The sequence below is a fragment of the Hippopotamus amphibius genome, chromosome 5 (genome assembly GCF_030028045.1).
Source record: "Hippopotamus amphibius kiboko isolate mHipAmp2 chromosome 5, mHipAmp2.hap2, whole genome shotgun sequence".
NCBI classification, from domain to species: domain Eukaryota; kingdom Metazoa; phylum Chordata; class Mammalia; order Artiodactyla; family Hippopotamidae; genus Hippopotamus; species Hippopotamus amphibius.
Window position 1 is genome coordinate 65972815 of NC_080190.1, and position 16791 is coordinate 65989605.

Here is a 16791-nt window from a genome sequence, read left to right on the forward strand (position 1 = left end):
AAGTTCTTTCCATCATTTGCTTTGCTAATCTCTGCATGTCAGCTTGGTTCTCAGGCAAACAGTCTTGATGGTTGATGCCTCATAAGGGGGCAGCAGAAGTTTTAGTTATTTCTATTTGGTTGGATTATGCTGCTATAACAACCTCTAAAATTTCTGTGGCTTCAAACAACAAGCACTCAGGAGTATACTATCCTTTTAAGATAAAGCCTTTTCTGGAAACACTCTGGGCAGCCTTCCCTTCATCCCATTGGATAGAATTATATCACATTTTCATGCCTGAAACAAATACCGACAACCATGATTGTCTTAGCTTATTTAAAACGCATTCCTTTGTGGGGGGAGGGGGGAGGGAGAAATTAGGAGTTTGGGATTAACATATACACACTACTATACATAAAATAGATAACCAACAAGGACCTACTGTATAGCATGGGGAACTATGCACAATATTCTGTAAGAATCTATAAGGGGAAAGGATCTGAAAAAGCACAGACAGATATATATGTATAACTGAATCACTTTGCGGTATACCCGAAACTAATACAACATTGTCAATCAACTATATTTCAATAAACAAATAATGAAATAAAATGCATTCCTTGAAGACAGTGGAGGCGCTGGCATAGAGGAGTAGATTCCTGAACAAATTTAGGATTCTTTTAGAAAGGAGGAGATGATATGGTTATTGGGGAGGCAATTAGCAGTGTTTGCTGTAATATTCAAAACTAAAGTCATCATTTTGCTTACCCTCCATCCTAGCCAAACTGTCTCAGTAAATGACACACCATTCAACCAGTTGTAGTAGCCAGAAAGCTAGAAATCATCCTCAAATCCATCTTTCTCATCTTCCACTCTGTCCAACCAATGATCAATTCCATTGATTATACCTTGAACATAGCCTTGTAATCATTTACCTCGTTTGCCACCTAAGTCCAAGGCACCACCATCATCTTTTACCTGGGCCACTGCAGCAGCCTTCTCATTGTTCTCCCTGCCTCTGTTCTTGCTAAAATTCAATCCAGGCTTCAAGCTGCTAATAGAGCTACTTTTAAAAGCAATTCTGATCATGTCACTTTCCTGCTAAAAACCCTTCTAGGTTTTTCATTTCTCTTTTGGAAAAAGTTCAACCCCCATATCATGCCTTCCAAGGCCCTCCATCATTTAACTCTGACCACATCTCTTAATAATCTCTTTCTGGCTTCTACCTTGTCCCTTTTACTTTATTAATCCCTTCTCATCTTTCAGGTCACAGATTAAGGGTCACTTCCTTGAAGGGGTTCTCTGCTCCCATAATGCAATGCCTTGTACTTCCTTTATCATCACTCTGCTTATCCAAACCTTTTTTTTTTTTTTCTGGCCACACCCCACAGCTTGTAGGATCTTAGTTCCTCGACAGGGACTGAGCCTGGGCCACGGCAATGAAAGCCTAGAATCCCAACCACTAGGCCACCAGGAAACTCCCTCTACTTATCCAAACTTCTTGTAAGTATTTGCTGAAGTTTGTCTTCCCTTCAGACTATAAGTTCTGTGAGGACCCAAACCATGTCTTTCGAAGCACTACATCCCTACCACCTAGCACAGACAATAGTCACAAGTGTTAAATAAAATGTAGTTATAGATTTGAAAGTTTTCCTGTTACAGGGCCTACAGGTGATAGTTGACACCAAATATATACATGAGATAACCTAGAGAGAGGGTATCTCTAGAGAGACAGAACATGAGAAGTTAGAAATACAGTGATGATCAAGATGAAGGGATGAATGGGACTTCCCTGACAGTCCAGTGGTTAGGACTCTGTGCTGCCGCTGCAGGGGCATGGGCTTGATCCCTGGTCGGGGAAGTAAGATCCCACATACCAGTGCGGTGCAGCCAAAAGAAAAAAAAAAGATGAAGGGATGAAGATTAGGCTAAAAGGGAGAATGAAAAATGAGTCGCCAGCAAAGTAGGAGGGCTGTCAGAAGAAAATGCAGTCACAAGCCAAGGAAGAGAGAGCACATCAGGAAATTGGAAGTGCCGAACACGGTCAACCACAGTAAAGAGGATATGACAAAGAGAACAAGGTCCAAAGGGCCTGTGGGGTTCACCAACCTTGCCTGCAAGGGAAAGTTACAAAGCACTGACTTATGCCCCAGCAAAGGCAGGGCTTGGCTTTTTATTAGGGTTGGTACTGATTGGCTCTCCAAATCATTCAGTAAAACAAGAGGTAGGGTGCAAGTCCAGAGGTCAGCAAGACTTTATTTTCTTGTTCTGAGCTGTCAGGAAGCAAAAGGGAAAGTGTGTGGTGCATCATTTCTGTCTCTTCACAAGTCAGTCACAGACGAGATTCTGGGGTTTTCTAAGAAAACCAGCTCCATTTGCTCAAAGGTAGAAAACTGACAGCACAGTTCAATTGGAAGAGCATCCTTTTAAGAAACTCACTGAACATGAGCCTACTTAGTGTTCACTCTGCAGAGCTTCCTTTAGCTTTCAGTAATGCGTTGCATTACTGACTAAACTACTGCTCTACTATTTTTTTTTCCTGCCCTTGTGTTCTAACTGCAGTAAAGCTGTGTGGTGTAGTGTTCAAAAGGTCAGTGAGTTGTGGCCTTCAGAAGATTAATGGGAGTCTGGATGGAGACAAGGGAGGGACACTCTAACTGGAAAATTATCTTACTAGGTTTTCATTTAGTACAGGGAGCATCTCATTTTATATAACAGACATTGTTTTGGGGAAAAAAGTTTAAATCAAAATGTCTTTAAGGCACATTATCTTCAATGCCCTAGAAAATCAAGATTATTTAAAGAAGCCAGCCCATCAAAAAATTTAAATAAAACTAGGCATTCTTCGAAATAATTTTGTAATCAAATTAGCGAATAATAATTGCCTAATTTGAGGGTTTGAAATATACATTAAAAAAAAAAACCAATGCAGAACTGGGGAAGTAAGTGATGCAAATATCTGCCCACAACCTCAACAGACTTTAGCTTTTGGGGTCCGGCCTGACACCATGAAACAGTGGTAGAAAAACAAGCTTCAAGAAGCTTGGATCTGAGAGAAATGTCCTCAAGGGACCTGAGCTAACACCTGGACTTTCTTAATGCTTCCATCTGAAGTCCTAGGGGACGTGGGGAGATTGGGCAAGCAGGGCGAGCAGGCTGAATCCTCCACCGAGGACAGTGGGAATAAGACGTTACACTTCCTGTGAGTCAAAAAGAGAAAAACAACTATCGTATATTAACACATATATGTGGACTATAGAAAAATGGTACAAATCCACCGGTTTGCAAGGCAGAAATAGAGACCCAGATGTAGAGAACAAACATATGGACACCAAGCGGGGAGGGTTGGGGAGGGAATGAATTGGGAGATTGGGATACCAAATTGTACACTCTAAATATATGCAGTTTATTGTAAAAAGTTAAAAATAAAAAAAAAAAAAAAGAAAGAAGTTACACTTCCTGAGTGCCTACAACAAGCCAGGCTCTTCCTCCAGCTCTCAAAGTGTGTCAACTCAGTACCTCATCCCAGCAAGCCTTGAAATCGTTCCTGTTACGAGCTCCATTTTCCAGTCAGAAACTGAGTCACAGAGGTTCACAGCAATCTGCTCGAGGTCATACACTAGAAAGTGGTGGAGCTGCTACCTAGTCGGTAAGCCATTACAGGTGTCAGCAATATGCCTTAACTTTCCTTAAACGGATCAGAAAACCGCTCACCTTTAAGACCGCTTGGCAGGGATTGCCAGGTAAAGCAGCTGACTCCTAAACATCTTTTGAGATAAAGAATTACTCTGAGGAGAAGGGTGTGTGAGTCAAAGGGGAGTTCCCAGTGTGCGTGAGGGGTGAGAGGTCGACGGTCAGCTCTTAGCTGGTCCAAGTTGAGAACTGTTACCTCCTCGGTCAGAGCGCCAAAGCCCGCAGCGCAGAGGGATGGCAGAGCCTACCGCCAGCCACGTGGCCCAGCCGCCGGGCTAAGAGGCTGTCCGCGGAGGCGCGGCCCGAGGGGGCGGGGCTGAGGCGCTGGCACGCTCGGGCCCCACGGAGTGCGCCTGCGCGCGGGGTGGGCTCATGAGCGCCCGCCGCGTTAAAGGCGGCTCCCCGCCCGACTCGCCAGCCCATTCGCCGCAGTGCGCAGGCGCGAGGTTTTCTCCTTGTCAGTCGGCGCCGCGTGCGGGCTTGTGGTTCTGTAGCAGCTGCGGCGGCGGTGGCGTCGGCGGCAGCGGCTGGTCGGCGGCATCATGAGCGCCTTCAGCAGCGAGGAGCGCGCTGCGCCCTTCACCCTCGAGTACCGCGTCTTCCTCAGTGAGTGTCTGAGGCCCGCAGCCTCTCCCTGCCCGCCCGCCCATTCATTCCGGGCCTCGTCTCCCCTCCCTCCCCGGCGGCCGCGGCCCACGCTCGGTCCCTTGTCTCGGGCGCTGGCCGGGCTCCTCGGGCGGGTCCCGGGGGCCTGGGCGGGCCTGGGAGGGCCTGGCGCTCTCATTTCACACGTCCCGCTCGCGGGCCGGACAGCGCGGGTCGGCGTGCCTCTGTCACACGCTTGATTGGACCTGAACCGGGGCCAGGCTAGTTTTGCAGGTGTCCGGCTCGGGCAGTGTCTGATGGGAAGAGGAAACCACTGAGTCACCCTAGAAAAGGTGCCCGGGGTAAACTAATCCCTGTAAGAGAATTATTCAATTTGGAAAGATGGGCGGGGGTAGGTGGGCGGGCAGGAGGTGATGGTGGTGACTCCCTAAGACCTTAATTCCTCCACTAGAGCTCAGGTTGTGAGGACCTAGGGGGGGTCAAGTCCAGGACCTCGTCAGACAGATGGGGAAACTGAGGCCTGGATCAGGAGCGATCAGTGGAGGACTGGACGATCTTTCTTGGGGTCCCAGTAGCTCTTCTGCCTCCCTGACGCGTGTTTTCCCGTAATACTGATGCTGGGAAGACGCCTTATGAAACAGAAAGCTGGTCCCCTGGATTCAAACAGGTGACGTCAATCTGGGAAGCATGAGTAAGAAAGTGCCAAATTTTGGCCCCTGTGCAGGGGATCGCGTCTAAGGGGTCCCTACCCTAAGTCTGCACTTAGAGCAGAGGAGGCTGTTAGGCTCCGCTTTCCTTGGCGCACCACCTTTAGCCTTTTAGGTGGGGGAAAGCTATCTCAGTTTATCTTTATCCTCTTAACCACCTCTCCCCTCTGCCCCCAAAAGATTATTAGAGATAACGGAGGCGTTTCTATTTTAACTTCCTTACAGTTTTGTTCCCAAGGACGTGGGCAGGTGCCTTGAATTCTTTGAGTTCCCCGTGTATGAAGGGTAGCAATGAGAGAGGGAGAGGAGATGAATGGTAATACTGAAAGAACAAAGCTCCTAGCAAAAAGTAGCCTGGTATGAGAGGAGAAGGAAAGTGAACTGTAAAGTTACACAAATAGTTGAAGTTCAGACTGCCATTTAAAATCCCAGGATGTGTGGGACCTCCCCCGCCCACGGTATTTAATTTCGGAATTCAGCAACAAGGTCAGTGCAGAAACCTTTGACAAATAATTCACTGAACTGTTCTGGTGTTAGTGTTGGCTCCAGAATTTCTCAGTGGGAGGGATTTAGAGAGGTGACTCTCTAGTTGGAAGGTTGGGGGATGATTAGGGTCATTGTTTTCAAGCTGTATTTGCAGAACAAATACAGTTTTTACTTAGATTATCTATTGGTAGTGAGTACTATATAACTTTAATTAAAAAAAACCATCGACTTCTTAGTACCCTTCATTAATAGAAGATTTTTACCTCTATAATGTGACATTTGCCAGTCTCTTTAAAACTGATAGTGGGTTGGATTGCAAGTCACTATTGACTCTGAAGGGATCAGTGTGCCATTGGGGGTGGTGGTCACTGCTCAGTTTTTCCTGTTCCACTTTGAGGTTTTGTTGTTGTTGTTTGTTTGTTGGCCATGCCGTGCGGGGTGTGGGATCTTAGTTCCTCAACCAGGGATCGAACCTGGGCCCTTCACAGTGAGAGCACAGAGTCCTAACCACTGGACTGGCAGGGAATTCCTTCCACTTTGATTTTTAATCGCGAAGGGATGCAATGTGGACTGACCCTTAAGGTTTCCTAAAGGATAGTAAGGAAATTTTAAAAGTATTTTTTGGATATGGTAGTTAGGTCTCTAGAATACAGAAATTACCTGTTAAAGTGTTGTTACAACTAGTTTATCCTTAAGAAAAATCATAATCTAAGATGGCTCTGTCTCCCTGGAGCACCACCTAAAGCAACATAGTTTATAATTTGGCAAATTGATTCCCCGCCTTCTCCCTGAGCCCAGGTATTTCATTAGCTCTGTTAGCTGTTAACGGATGTAAGATCAAATAATTCAGTTGCGTTTTGTATACCAATCACTGCTAGGCTCTGGGATACAAAGGTGTGTAAGGCAGTCCCCACCCTCACCATAGAGGTTAGTGCCTTTTAGACCCCTAAGGAACACATAGGATGAAAACCTGACCTGATCTTGGAGCAGTCAGGAAGGTGAAGTATACAACCAGTTTTCCTGGGGTGGGAATAAAATCTGGTGAGTAGTGTTGATAATGGGAGGAGAGAGGGTATGTGGGAAATCTCAGTACCTTCTTCTCAATTTTATTGTAAACCTAAAAATTGTCTTTAAAAAATGTGTACTTCATGCATCTGGGAATATAATTAACCAATGATAGTAATAACTTTTTCTAATTAATTTTGCAGAAAATGAAAAAGGACAATATATATCTCCATTTCATGATATTCCAATTTATGCAGATAAGGTAAGACATCCTTCTCTGACCATAGTCTCATTGCTCAGATCAGTTAGTTCCACATACGAATTTTCCTATATGTCTTAAGTGCTTAAAATGCTTCATCATGCTGAGATAAAGGTGCTTTGACTCAAAAAAAGGAGACAGTCTTAAATCTAGATTATTTGGTTAGAAGAAGCAACTATAAGGAGGAGTAGAGGAACAGAAACAAATGTTTTAAAGCTGCCTTGATTTAAAAAAAAAAAAAAAATCACCAGAATTTCTAGTGACTCTGTTTTAATTTTCATTTTTGTCTCTTTATATTTCCTAATTTTTTTACCATGATCATGTATTATTTATGCAAATTTAAATAGTTTTTTTTTTTTTTTTTTAAGCCATTGCTTGTTTTAGCCTCCCTCCCAATAGGAGAAGTTTGTACTGTAATTAGGAACTGACACAGGGACAAATGTCTGAGTCTTTTTTATACCTTTACACTTTTTTTTCATTCAACCAGGAAGCTTGATCCACAATGAGTGAAAATCTTTTTGAGTCGTAAAAGCTATGTAGGTTATTGATCTTCCTTAGCTAGATGTCAATACATAATACATGTGAATATCACATTCCAGTGCATGTCTAGAATAATAAAGATGAAATCTTATCCTTGTGTGTGCTGAGTCTTACTTTTATTCTGTGCTTGACTATCAGAAATAGATAAATTCATGTTCTTCTACCAGGAAGATTGCTGCAGTTCTGTACTGACACTTGGACACTGGCAGAAAATCTAACCTGAGTGTTGCTTCTGAGCAACCTGTCTGAGCTGGGCGCCAGCTGGAGGCAATGGAGCAAACAGCCCAAGGCCAATTATGTGCTGCAGTTACAAGAGGGATCTCTAATTAGCATGTGTTTTTCCTGTGGGATTCTCAAAGCTGTATTTTATTCAGAAACTTTTAATTTGTTACATCTGATTTCCTGGGAGTTGATATGAACTGTAGAATCCTCTGTCTTCTTGAGTTAGCATCATTGGGTTGGCTTGAATTAGCTGTTGTATAATTAGTATGTATATCAAAGTACTTTGCAGTAACATCTCAGACCATTTTGAATAATGATGAGGTATAAAATGACGACCCTAAGTTTATTGATGGTACCTTGGCATACAGATGTAGTAAGGAAGGGAAACTTTTTTTTGATGTATACCTGGGTTTCTTTGTGTTCATAAGTGTCTTAGCCTGTTTGGGCTGATATAACAAAATACTATAGACTTATAAACAGCAGAAATTTACTGCTTACAGTTCTGGAGGCTGGAAGTCTGAGATCAGGGTGCCAGTATGGTTGGGTAAGGGCCTTCTTCTGGTCACAGACTTCTAGCTGTTTCCTTATGTGGTAGAAGGGGCTAGGGATCTCCTCAGAGCCTCTTTTATAAGGCACTAATCCCATTCCTGAGTTTTCCACCCTCATGTCTTAAGCATTTCCCAAAGCTCCCACCTACTATACCATCACCTTTGAGGGTTAGGATTCCAACATATGAATTTTGGAAAGACATATTCAGCCCATAGCTGTAAGTTATTGGACAATATTCTAGCGAAGGATCAGAAGAATCATAGCAGTTATGGTGCCTAATCTTGTTGCTGCTACAGGTTACCCCAAAAGCTGAGACTACATTTTAGTGTCGTGTAAAATATCTTCACTCAGTTTACTCTGCAACTCCTTGAAGTCTTGTACAGGATTGGTTGTATCTATAATCTGGGATTATTTGAATGAAGAATCTACCTTTGTACCATGTGCTGGGATGGCTCAAAAGCACAAGCTCTTGCAATGACTGGATTTCACCAGTGGTCCAGACCTCAGTGAACTTCAGCACTTCAGATTCCTGCCTCTCAGGAGTTCTTTCTGAACAGAACAGAAAGAGTTCTTTCTGTTTTGTTTTTAAGGAAGTTTAGTCTGTACAAAACACAAGGGTGTGGTACACACAACTTATTTTGGATACTAGCCTACATGAAAGATCTGATTAACTCCACTGGTTACAGGAAAGTATGGTTTTTGGAAAAAAAAAATTTCACTGTTATTTATGTAAATACATTTTTGTGTGGGCGGCCATAGACTTTATCCCTAATATGGTCAGTCATTTGAGGGGCGATAATGAGGGAATGTGCCTTTAACACAACTCAGCTCTATAAGAAAAAAATGCCCAAAGGCTTATATTCTGCTTCACATCAGGACCTTTCAATGTGGACAGCATTTGATTTAGTATATGTGTCATTAGGTAATCAATCCAGCCAGTTCTGGAAATCCTTGGGACTCAGATACCCTGCTTGGGTTATTTCCAAATCCATTGGATGAAAGAAGGCAAAGGCAAGGACTCACTGGATGTGTGTATATGTATTGTAGGGTTGTCCTTTGCTCTGAGTCTATTTTGGAATCAAGTATAAAAATACTTGTAGCTCGGAGTGTCTTCTGACATAAAACTTCTGAGATAACAGAAAATTTAAGAATTCAGAACATAATCAACATAAACAGTGTGAAACACTGGGTAGATTAAAAGCTTTATCTAAATCTTAAAGTGCTCAAGTATCATGACTTGATGTTCTAATTTTAGAAGTTTGGTTTTTTCTATTCTGTATCTTAAACTTCAATGTTAAATACTAGTTCTAACAATATAGGCTTCTATAACATTTTTCAGGTGACTGTTGGGAGAATATATAAATATGGAACTTTTCTCCAAAAAAAAAGTCAAGCTTCTAATCAAATAGGTAGATGCTTCAGAAACTGAACAGGATATTTTCTGCAGTTGTGTATCATTCTTGACTTTTTAAACATCCTGTCTTACTGTACCTGAAACTTTTAGAGGAGATAGGCCACCTAAGTGGATGCCTTTTAGATTATAGTTGACCCTTAAACAATGCAGACCTAGTGGTCCCGACTGGCATATAACTTACAGTTGGCCCCCTGAATCCCCCCCTGAATTCCTCCCTATCTGGGGATTCAACTGACAGATCATGTAGTTCTGTAGTATTTACTGTTGAAAACAATCCACATATAAGTGGATCCACACAGTTTGAACCTGTGTTGTTCAAGGGTCAGCAGTACTCCCTTACAGGGTTTGCTTTGTTTTGAATTTTCTATTTCTTTTTATGGACAGTTCTATAAATGGAACTTTAAAAAATGTCACTGAGTTAATAAATATTGTTCATCTTCTCCAACTTTATATGTATGTAGAATGGTTGGGGCCTTGTTTTGTGTTTTTCAAACCGAAGTTAGAACTGGAAACAGATGAAAACTGATAGCAAACTTAATTGGCACATCATAACTAAGAATAAACTATTTTTCCCCCTCAGATGAGCTTTAAGGTGACTAAATTTAAAAACAGATATCCTAATCATAATCTCTGTGGTTTCTCAATTTTCTCAAAAAGACAAAGTTGTAAAACAAACTTAACAAAACAGACTCATACGTAAAGAGGATAAACTGGTGGTTGCCAGAGGTTGGGGGGAGCAGGGGTGTGAGGGAGATAACTGTGGGAGAGTAACAGGTACAACCTTCCAGTTATAAAATGAGTCATGTGGATGTAGTGTACAGTGTGGGGAATATAGTCAATGATATTGTAGTAACTTTGTGCGGTGACAGATGGCAGCTAGACTTATCATGGTGTTCATTTTGTAATGTACAGAAATACCAGATCACTGTGGCACACCTGAAACTTGTATAATATTTTAAATCAATTGATACTTCAATCAAAAAATAAAAAGACAATTTTGGGAGATAGATTTGACCCCAAAAAAGTCGTGATGATTAAATATGCATGTAATGTGCAGTCACAATGCCTGGGTTATGAAGTCTCAATATACAGTAAACCAAAAACTACAATAGGATGATGATGTGAACCACGATGAGTGGTTATGTCAGAAGCCTTTCAGAGCTCTATTGTATAGAGAGGAAAGATCACTGAACCAGGAGTAAGAAACCTTGGTGTTAGTCCTGGTTTTACCACTAGCTGGCTTTGCCATATTGAGCAAGTTGCTTTACCTCTGAGCACTGTTGGTCTTAGTGGTTGCTGTAGATCACACTTAGCACTATGCTAAAGCCCTTATGTGGATTATCTGCTTTAGCCATCATTCCAGTCTCTGAGCTGCGTTCTTTTAGTAACTTAATTGCCCAGGATTACCAATGAGAATTCATATGCAGTAGATGCAGGATTCAAACCCAGGCGTTCGGTCTCAGAACCTGTGGTGTTTAGCCACTGTGCCACACTGCCTCAAGTGATAAAGGCTGGTGGATTTTACTTTGTGCTTTTTGGTATTTTCCAAATTTTCTACAGTAAATAGCTCTTTGATATTTACAAAGAAAAAAAGCAGGAAAAAAAAGCTTGCTTAATTTTTTTTTTTAACCTTAGAATTCAAAGGAAATGAGTAAGAACTTCCTTCATTTGGGAAAGGTATAAAGTCTTCTAGTCCAGGGATTCTGGGTGGCCTCGAGACCCTGGAGTACTCATCGATGGATTTCAGAAACTATTCTGACACTGAGATCTCTCTGAAATTGCAATTTGGTGTAAATGTGCATCTTTCTTGGAAAAGGTTCAATGGTGAAAATTCTTAGACATTGCAAATCAGAAAAGTTCGACAGCTGGAAATGCAGACTCTTCTTGATTTTTTAAAGATAAGAAAGTAAACAGATTATGGTTAGAATATCTGTCTTCAAAATTTAGTCATCTTAAATCTCATCTGAGGGGAAAAAATAGGAGCTTATTCTTAGTTATGACACATCAATTCAGTTTTATTACTTTCTGTGTATGTGGGACAGGGCAGTATGCATTACCAAATACGAGAGCTCGTTGAAACTGCTATGAGTAGAAAATCTGTGTGATTGGAAAATAAGTGAGCATTACTAAAAGGTGTTTGTTTTAAAATTTTAGTGGGTTACTATCTCCCCTGAATGCTTAACAATTTGTTGAGCAATTTTTTTTTGGTTGGTATAAATAATGTTTTCCTTTATGAAGTTATAATTCTAAATGAATAAGGGACATGCAATGTGAACTTTGGTCATTATATTTCTTTTGTGTCAGCTTCTCCAGTAGACTTTTGTCATTTGTCATTGAAAGAATTCAGGACCCCATTTATTTTTTCTTTAAAAATTTTTTAAAATTTATTTATCACCTTTATTAAGGTATGATTGACAAATAGTCATTGCATTGATATTTAAGGTGTTCAGTGTGATGCTTTGATATACGTATACATTGTGATGATCCCCCCGATCGAGTTAGTTAACCTCTCCATCACCTCACATATTTATTTTACTTGTGTATAAGAACACTTAAGATCTACTCTTTTAGCAGATTTCATAGGACCATGCTGTACATTAGGTCTCCCAAACTTACCATCTTATAACTGAAAGTTTGTACCCTTTGATCAACATCCCCCCATTTCTCCCATGCCTCCAGCCCCTGGCAACCATCGTTTTACTTTCTATGAGTTCAACTCTTTTAGATTCCACGTACAAGTGAGATTATTTAGTCATTTTTCTGTCTGATTTATTTCACTTAGCATAATATCTTCCACATTTATCCATGTTGTCACAAATGGAAGGGTTTCCTTTTTTTTTTTTTAAAGGCTGAATATTCCATTGTGTGTGTGTGTGTGTGTGTGTGTGTCACATCTTTATCCACTCTTCCACTGATGGACACTTAGGTTGTTTCCATAGCTTGGCTATTGTGAATAATGCTGCAGTGAACATGGCAGTGCAGATACCTCTTTGAGATTCTGATTTAATTTCTTTTGGATAAATACTCAGAAGTGGGATTGCTGGATCATATGGTAGTTCTTTTTGTGTGTGTTTTGAGGGACGGCCATGCTGTTTTCCGTAATGGTGGACCAATTTACAATCTCATCAACAGTGAAGAGGAGGAACCTGTTTATTTTTAACAACGTAGAGTATATCCTGTAATTACCGAACTGGCTTTGAAGCCAAAACTTAAAACCAAGTGTTACTTGGTAAGCACTTAATAAGATAAAAATATTCTTAGAAATGATGAAATCTGCTATACCTTTACAAAAGCAACTTTATAGGAGTAGAGCATTTCCTTACTAAGTACATGAGCTCTTCCGATAGGAACTTTATACTCCAAAAATACTCTAGAGATTAAAAAAAAAAGGAGGGCACACTGTCCTTGTTTTTTATTAGCCTCTTGCTTTATATCTAGTCTCTTAATAAATTTAGAAGAAAATCCTGTCTACCACCACCGTTTTTCTCCAAATTTCATTGCAAAACAGAAAAATAAAAGAAAGGACGGTGGAATCAGGATGATTTTGTATTTCTTCCTAAGTCTAGTATTTACTTGATTTCTGAAGTTATCTAGAGAAACACATGAAGAGTCAACTTGAAAATGCTAATTTAAGCCACTTATGCAATTTTGCAGTACAGTATGTCATGTTCACTAGACTTCAGATCCAGTGTTGGGAAAAGATCATAAGTCGTGAGGTGTTCATAAGTCTCCCAATAAAGAGACATTTAATTTTACTACTAAGATTCAGAGATGGGATGTAATTAAGAGTACGTTCCCTTTATATGTACTTAATGATATGAGTAATAAGAGCCTACCAAATAGCCATAGCCTATTCATTAGTAAATGACTTATCAGAGTACTGACTTGATCCACAAGAAAACTCAGTTTGGAGATGAGACCTGTGATCACTGTACTACTGTAATATTCCTGTTTAATCAATGAAGTTAAAAGCCTGATCAAGAGATAGGTTATATTTCTTCTATCTCTATAACAATTTTATTTTAAATCTTTTTGATTAATGGAATGCTATGATTTAGACTTAAGTTTCTAATCTCCTTAGAGTCTGGACATCTATAACATTAACGTTCTTCTCTTACTGATGAAAAGATTATAAATCTGCGAAGTCAGACTGATTGCTGTGTTTCTTCTGACTTTGGAAGTCAGCGCTTAAAGCTATGGTGTGCCTTTCCCCCTGCCTCCTGGAACAGCCTTGTCAAAATCATCCTACTGGGGATACTAACCTCTTCCTTCCTTTCTCTGAAACTGTAAACAGGGAGCTGAAAGCTTGTTGCTAGAGCAGGGATTTAGAATCCAAAGCATAATAGAAGTGGAGAACAGTTTTGAGAAGTCCTAACAATGGGAATAATAAGACACTAAGTCCAGGCTTGAGCTAAGTAATTGTGTAAACCAGTCAGGATTAGAGACAGAAGGCATGCATTTTTAACTAAGTAGTATAAATTTCCTAAAACCTTGTCTTATTATTTTAAATGCCATAAACATTGGAAATATTAGAATGCATAATTTTTTCCAAAATACACATAACATAAAATCTACCATCTTAACTGTTTTCAAGTATACAGTTTGGAGGTATTAAGTACATTCATATTGTTGTGCAACCATCATCACCCTCCATCTCTAGAACTCATTTCATCTTGCAATTTAAATTCTATACCCATGAAACAATTCCCCATTCCTGCCCCCGCCAGGTCCCCTGGCAACCACCATTCTGCTTTCTGTCTCTGAATCCGACTTCTCTAGATATCTCATGTAAGTGGAATCATATAGTAATTTGACTTTCTGTGACTGGCTTATTTCACTTAGCATAACGTCCTCAAGGTTCACCCATGCGGCACCATGTGTCAGAATTTCCTTCCTTTTTAAGGCTGAATAATACTTCATTGTATGCACATACCACATTTTGCTGACCCATTCATCCCTTGAGGGACACTTGGGCAGCTTCTACATTTTAGCTATTGTGAATAATGCTGCCATGAACATGGATACACAGATATCTCTTCAAGACCCTGCTTTCAATTTTGGGGGGTGTATACCCAGAAGTGAAGTTGCTGGATCATATGATAATTTTATTTTCACTTTTTTGAGGAGCCACCATACTGTTTTCCACATTGGCTATACATTTCTATCAATAGTGCACAAGAGCTCCAAATAGAATGCATAATGTTTTAACAGTAAAAGTGTTTTTTGTTTTTGTTTTTCCTAGTAGCAATGGAGTAACTGTTGAATTTCTCATGTCAGTTTCCCTGAAAATCTTAAGTATCAATGTGTACCTAGAGGCAGCTCCCTGAATTGTTGCCATGGTGTCTAAGAGAAATAAACCATCCTTTACTAGCAGTTCCTTCTAAAGAATAAGAACGTGCCCCCTTTCTAATATTGAAATGATTTAAAACACCCTCTGTTTTGATAATAATTGATGGGGGAAGTAGTGACTATAAGGTACTACACATTCATTGCTTAAAAAATGATACAGTAATCACTATGGTACCTACATACACTTGAAAATATGTTAAACATTCATTTTACATACTAGTCCCTCACCTAGGTTTGTGGACCCCAGGCTGTATAGCCTAAGGCCTGCAAGCTGAAATAACATGGTTTGGAGATCCGACTCTTAGGGAACTGAAAGAGCTTTAATACTGTTCACTGCTAGTGTGTGACACAAAACAGTGGTGCTCAATAAATATTTGTTGACAAAAATGAATGAATTGTCTGAGACTCCTTGCAGGATACTCCTTGCCATTTTTGGCCCAGCTAATTTCTAAAAGGTACCAAACCTTCAGGAGTTTGGAGTTCTTCTGTTTGCATTAGAGTCTTTTCCTGAAAGGTGTTTTTTTTTCCTGTAATGTTGGATCTTTCTCTTTCTCTTTTCTTCTGTTTTCCTATTAGTTATGTAGGTTTGTAATATTAGGTAATGTGTTTTTTGAGGATCTTTTTGTATTTATCATTTAATTCCATTGAAGTGTTCAGTATAGTTTCCAAACTTTGAATCAGTGATTTTAGCTCTGTTTGCTGCTCTTTTTTCTTGAGGCAATTTATTCATTTGGTAATATTTTCTTTAAAAAAAACTAGCCCGTTTCCTTGGTTTTCTCATCTCAGGTGATCTTTCATTTAGTAACAACTCCATCTTGTGGACCTTTAGGGTATTACTACTGTACACTTAAGTTCTGACTTGTTCGTGGTCCCGCAAATCTTTCATTTTAACACCTGAGGCATAGGTGTGGTGCTAGATAGAGGAGGTCTCGCTTACAATGAGTAGAATGAAATGTAATCAAAGATTGGGTCTCTGGTTTCATATCCATGAACAATGTGTTACTTTTTCTAAAATCACCCAGTTATGACTTTATGGGGACAGTGCAGTTTATTCAGCCCTGGATTTAAATAATGTCTCCATTCTTTGTGGTTTTTATGTTGTATCAAGTAGGCGTCAGGAGGCTTGGAGCAGAAACCATGGAGTATTTTAGTCTCCCAAAGTTTGAGCAAGAACTTAAATAAGTGGTGGAAGTTTTAGCCTCTTGAATACAAATCTGTGTAGCTTTCTGCTTGGCTAAAATAGCAACAAGCTAATTATTGTCTGGAAACCTTTGACTTATTCCCTGTAGCTTATCAGTCCCTGTTTTCTGATGCAAAGTAGCAAAGAAGTAATTCTAACAAGTGTATAACTAAGTGATTTTTATTTAAAATCAATGTTTAAAATATGCATTTTATAAAAGTAGTGGCAGATTTGGCTTCATGTGTGCCCTTCGTAGAGATTTTAAACTGAAAAACTGCACTTAAAGTTTTATTCTTTGGTAAAAATACTTTTCTGACTTTTTAAAGCTCAGTTTTAATTAGAAAACGTATTTCAGGGGCTTCCTAGGTGGCGCAGTGGTTAAGAATCTGCCTGCTAATGCAAGGGACATGGGTTCGATCCCTGCTCCAGGAAGATACCACATGTGGCAGAGCAACTAAGCCTGTGCGCCACAACTATTGAGCCTGTGCTTTAGAGCCCGTGAGCCACAACTATTGAGCCCATGTGCTGCAACTGCTGAAGCCCACGCACCTAGAGCCTGTGCTCCGCAACAAGAGAAGCCGCGGCAATGAGGAGCCTGCGCACCACAACAAAGAGTAGCCTCCACTCACCACAACTAAAGAAAGCCCGCGCACAGCAAAAAAAGACCCAACACGGCCAATTAAATAAATAAATAAATAAATAAATAGAAAAAAAAGAAAACATATTTCAAGTTGATATTTGACTCTGGTTTGCAAAGGAGATGACAAAATGTGATTTTTCATTAATTGAGTTTTTCAACAGT

At 40.2% G+C, this 16791-nt stretch overlaps 1 protein-coding gene across 1 annotated transcript in view; it reads left to right on the forward strand.

Annotated features, from left to right (window-relative positions):
• Positions 1-4070: 4070 nt before the first annotated feature.
• Positions 4071-16791, forward strand: part of PPA1 (inorganic pyrophosphatase 1) — a 31088-nt gene continuing 18367 nt past the window's right edge. Inside the window, exons 1-2 of the mRNA XM_057737287.1 lie at positions 4071-4278; positions 6680-6738. Coding sequence (XP_057593270.1) covers positions 4215-4278; positions 6680-6738 — 123 coding nt within the window. The 5' untranslated portion in view covers positions 4071-4214. The remainder of the gene's footprint in view (positions 4279-6679; positions 6739-16791) is intronic.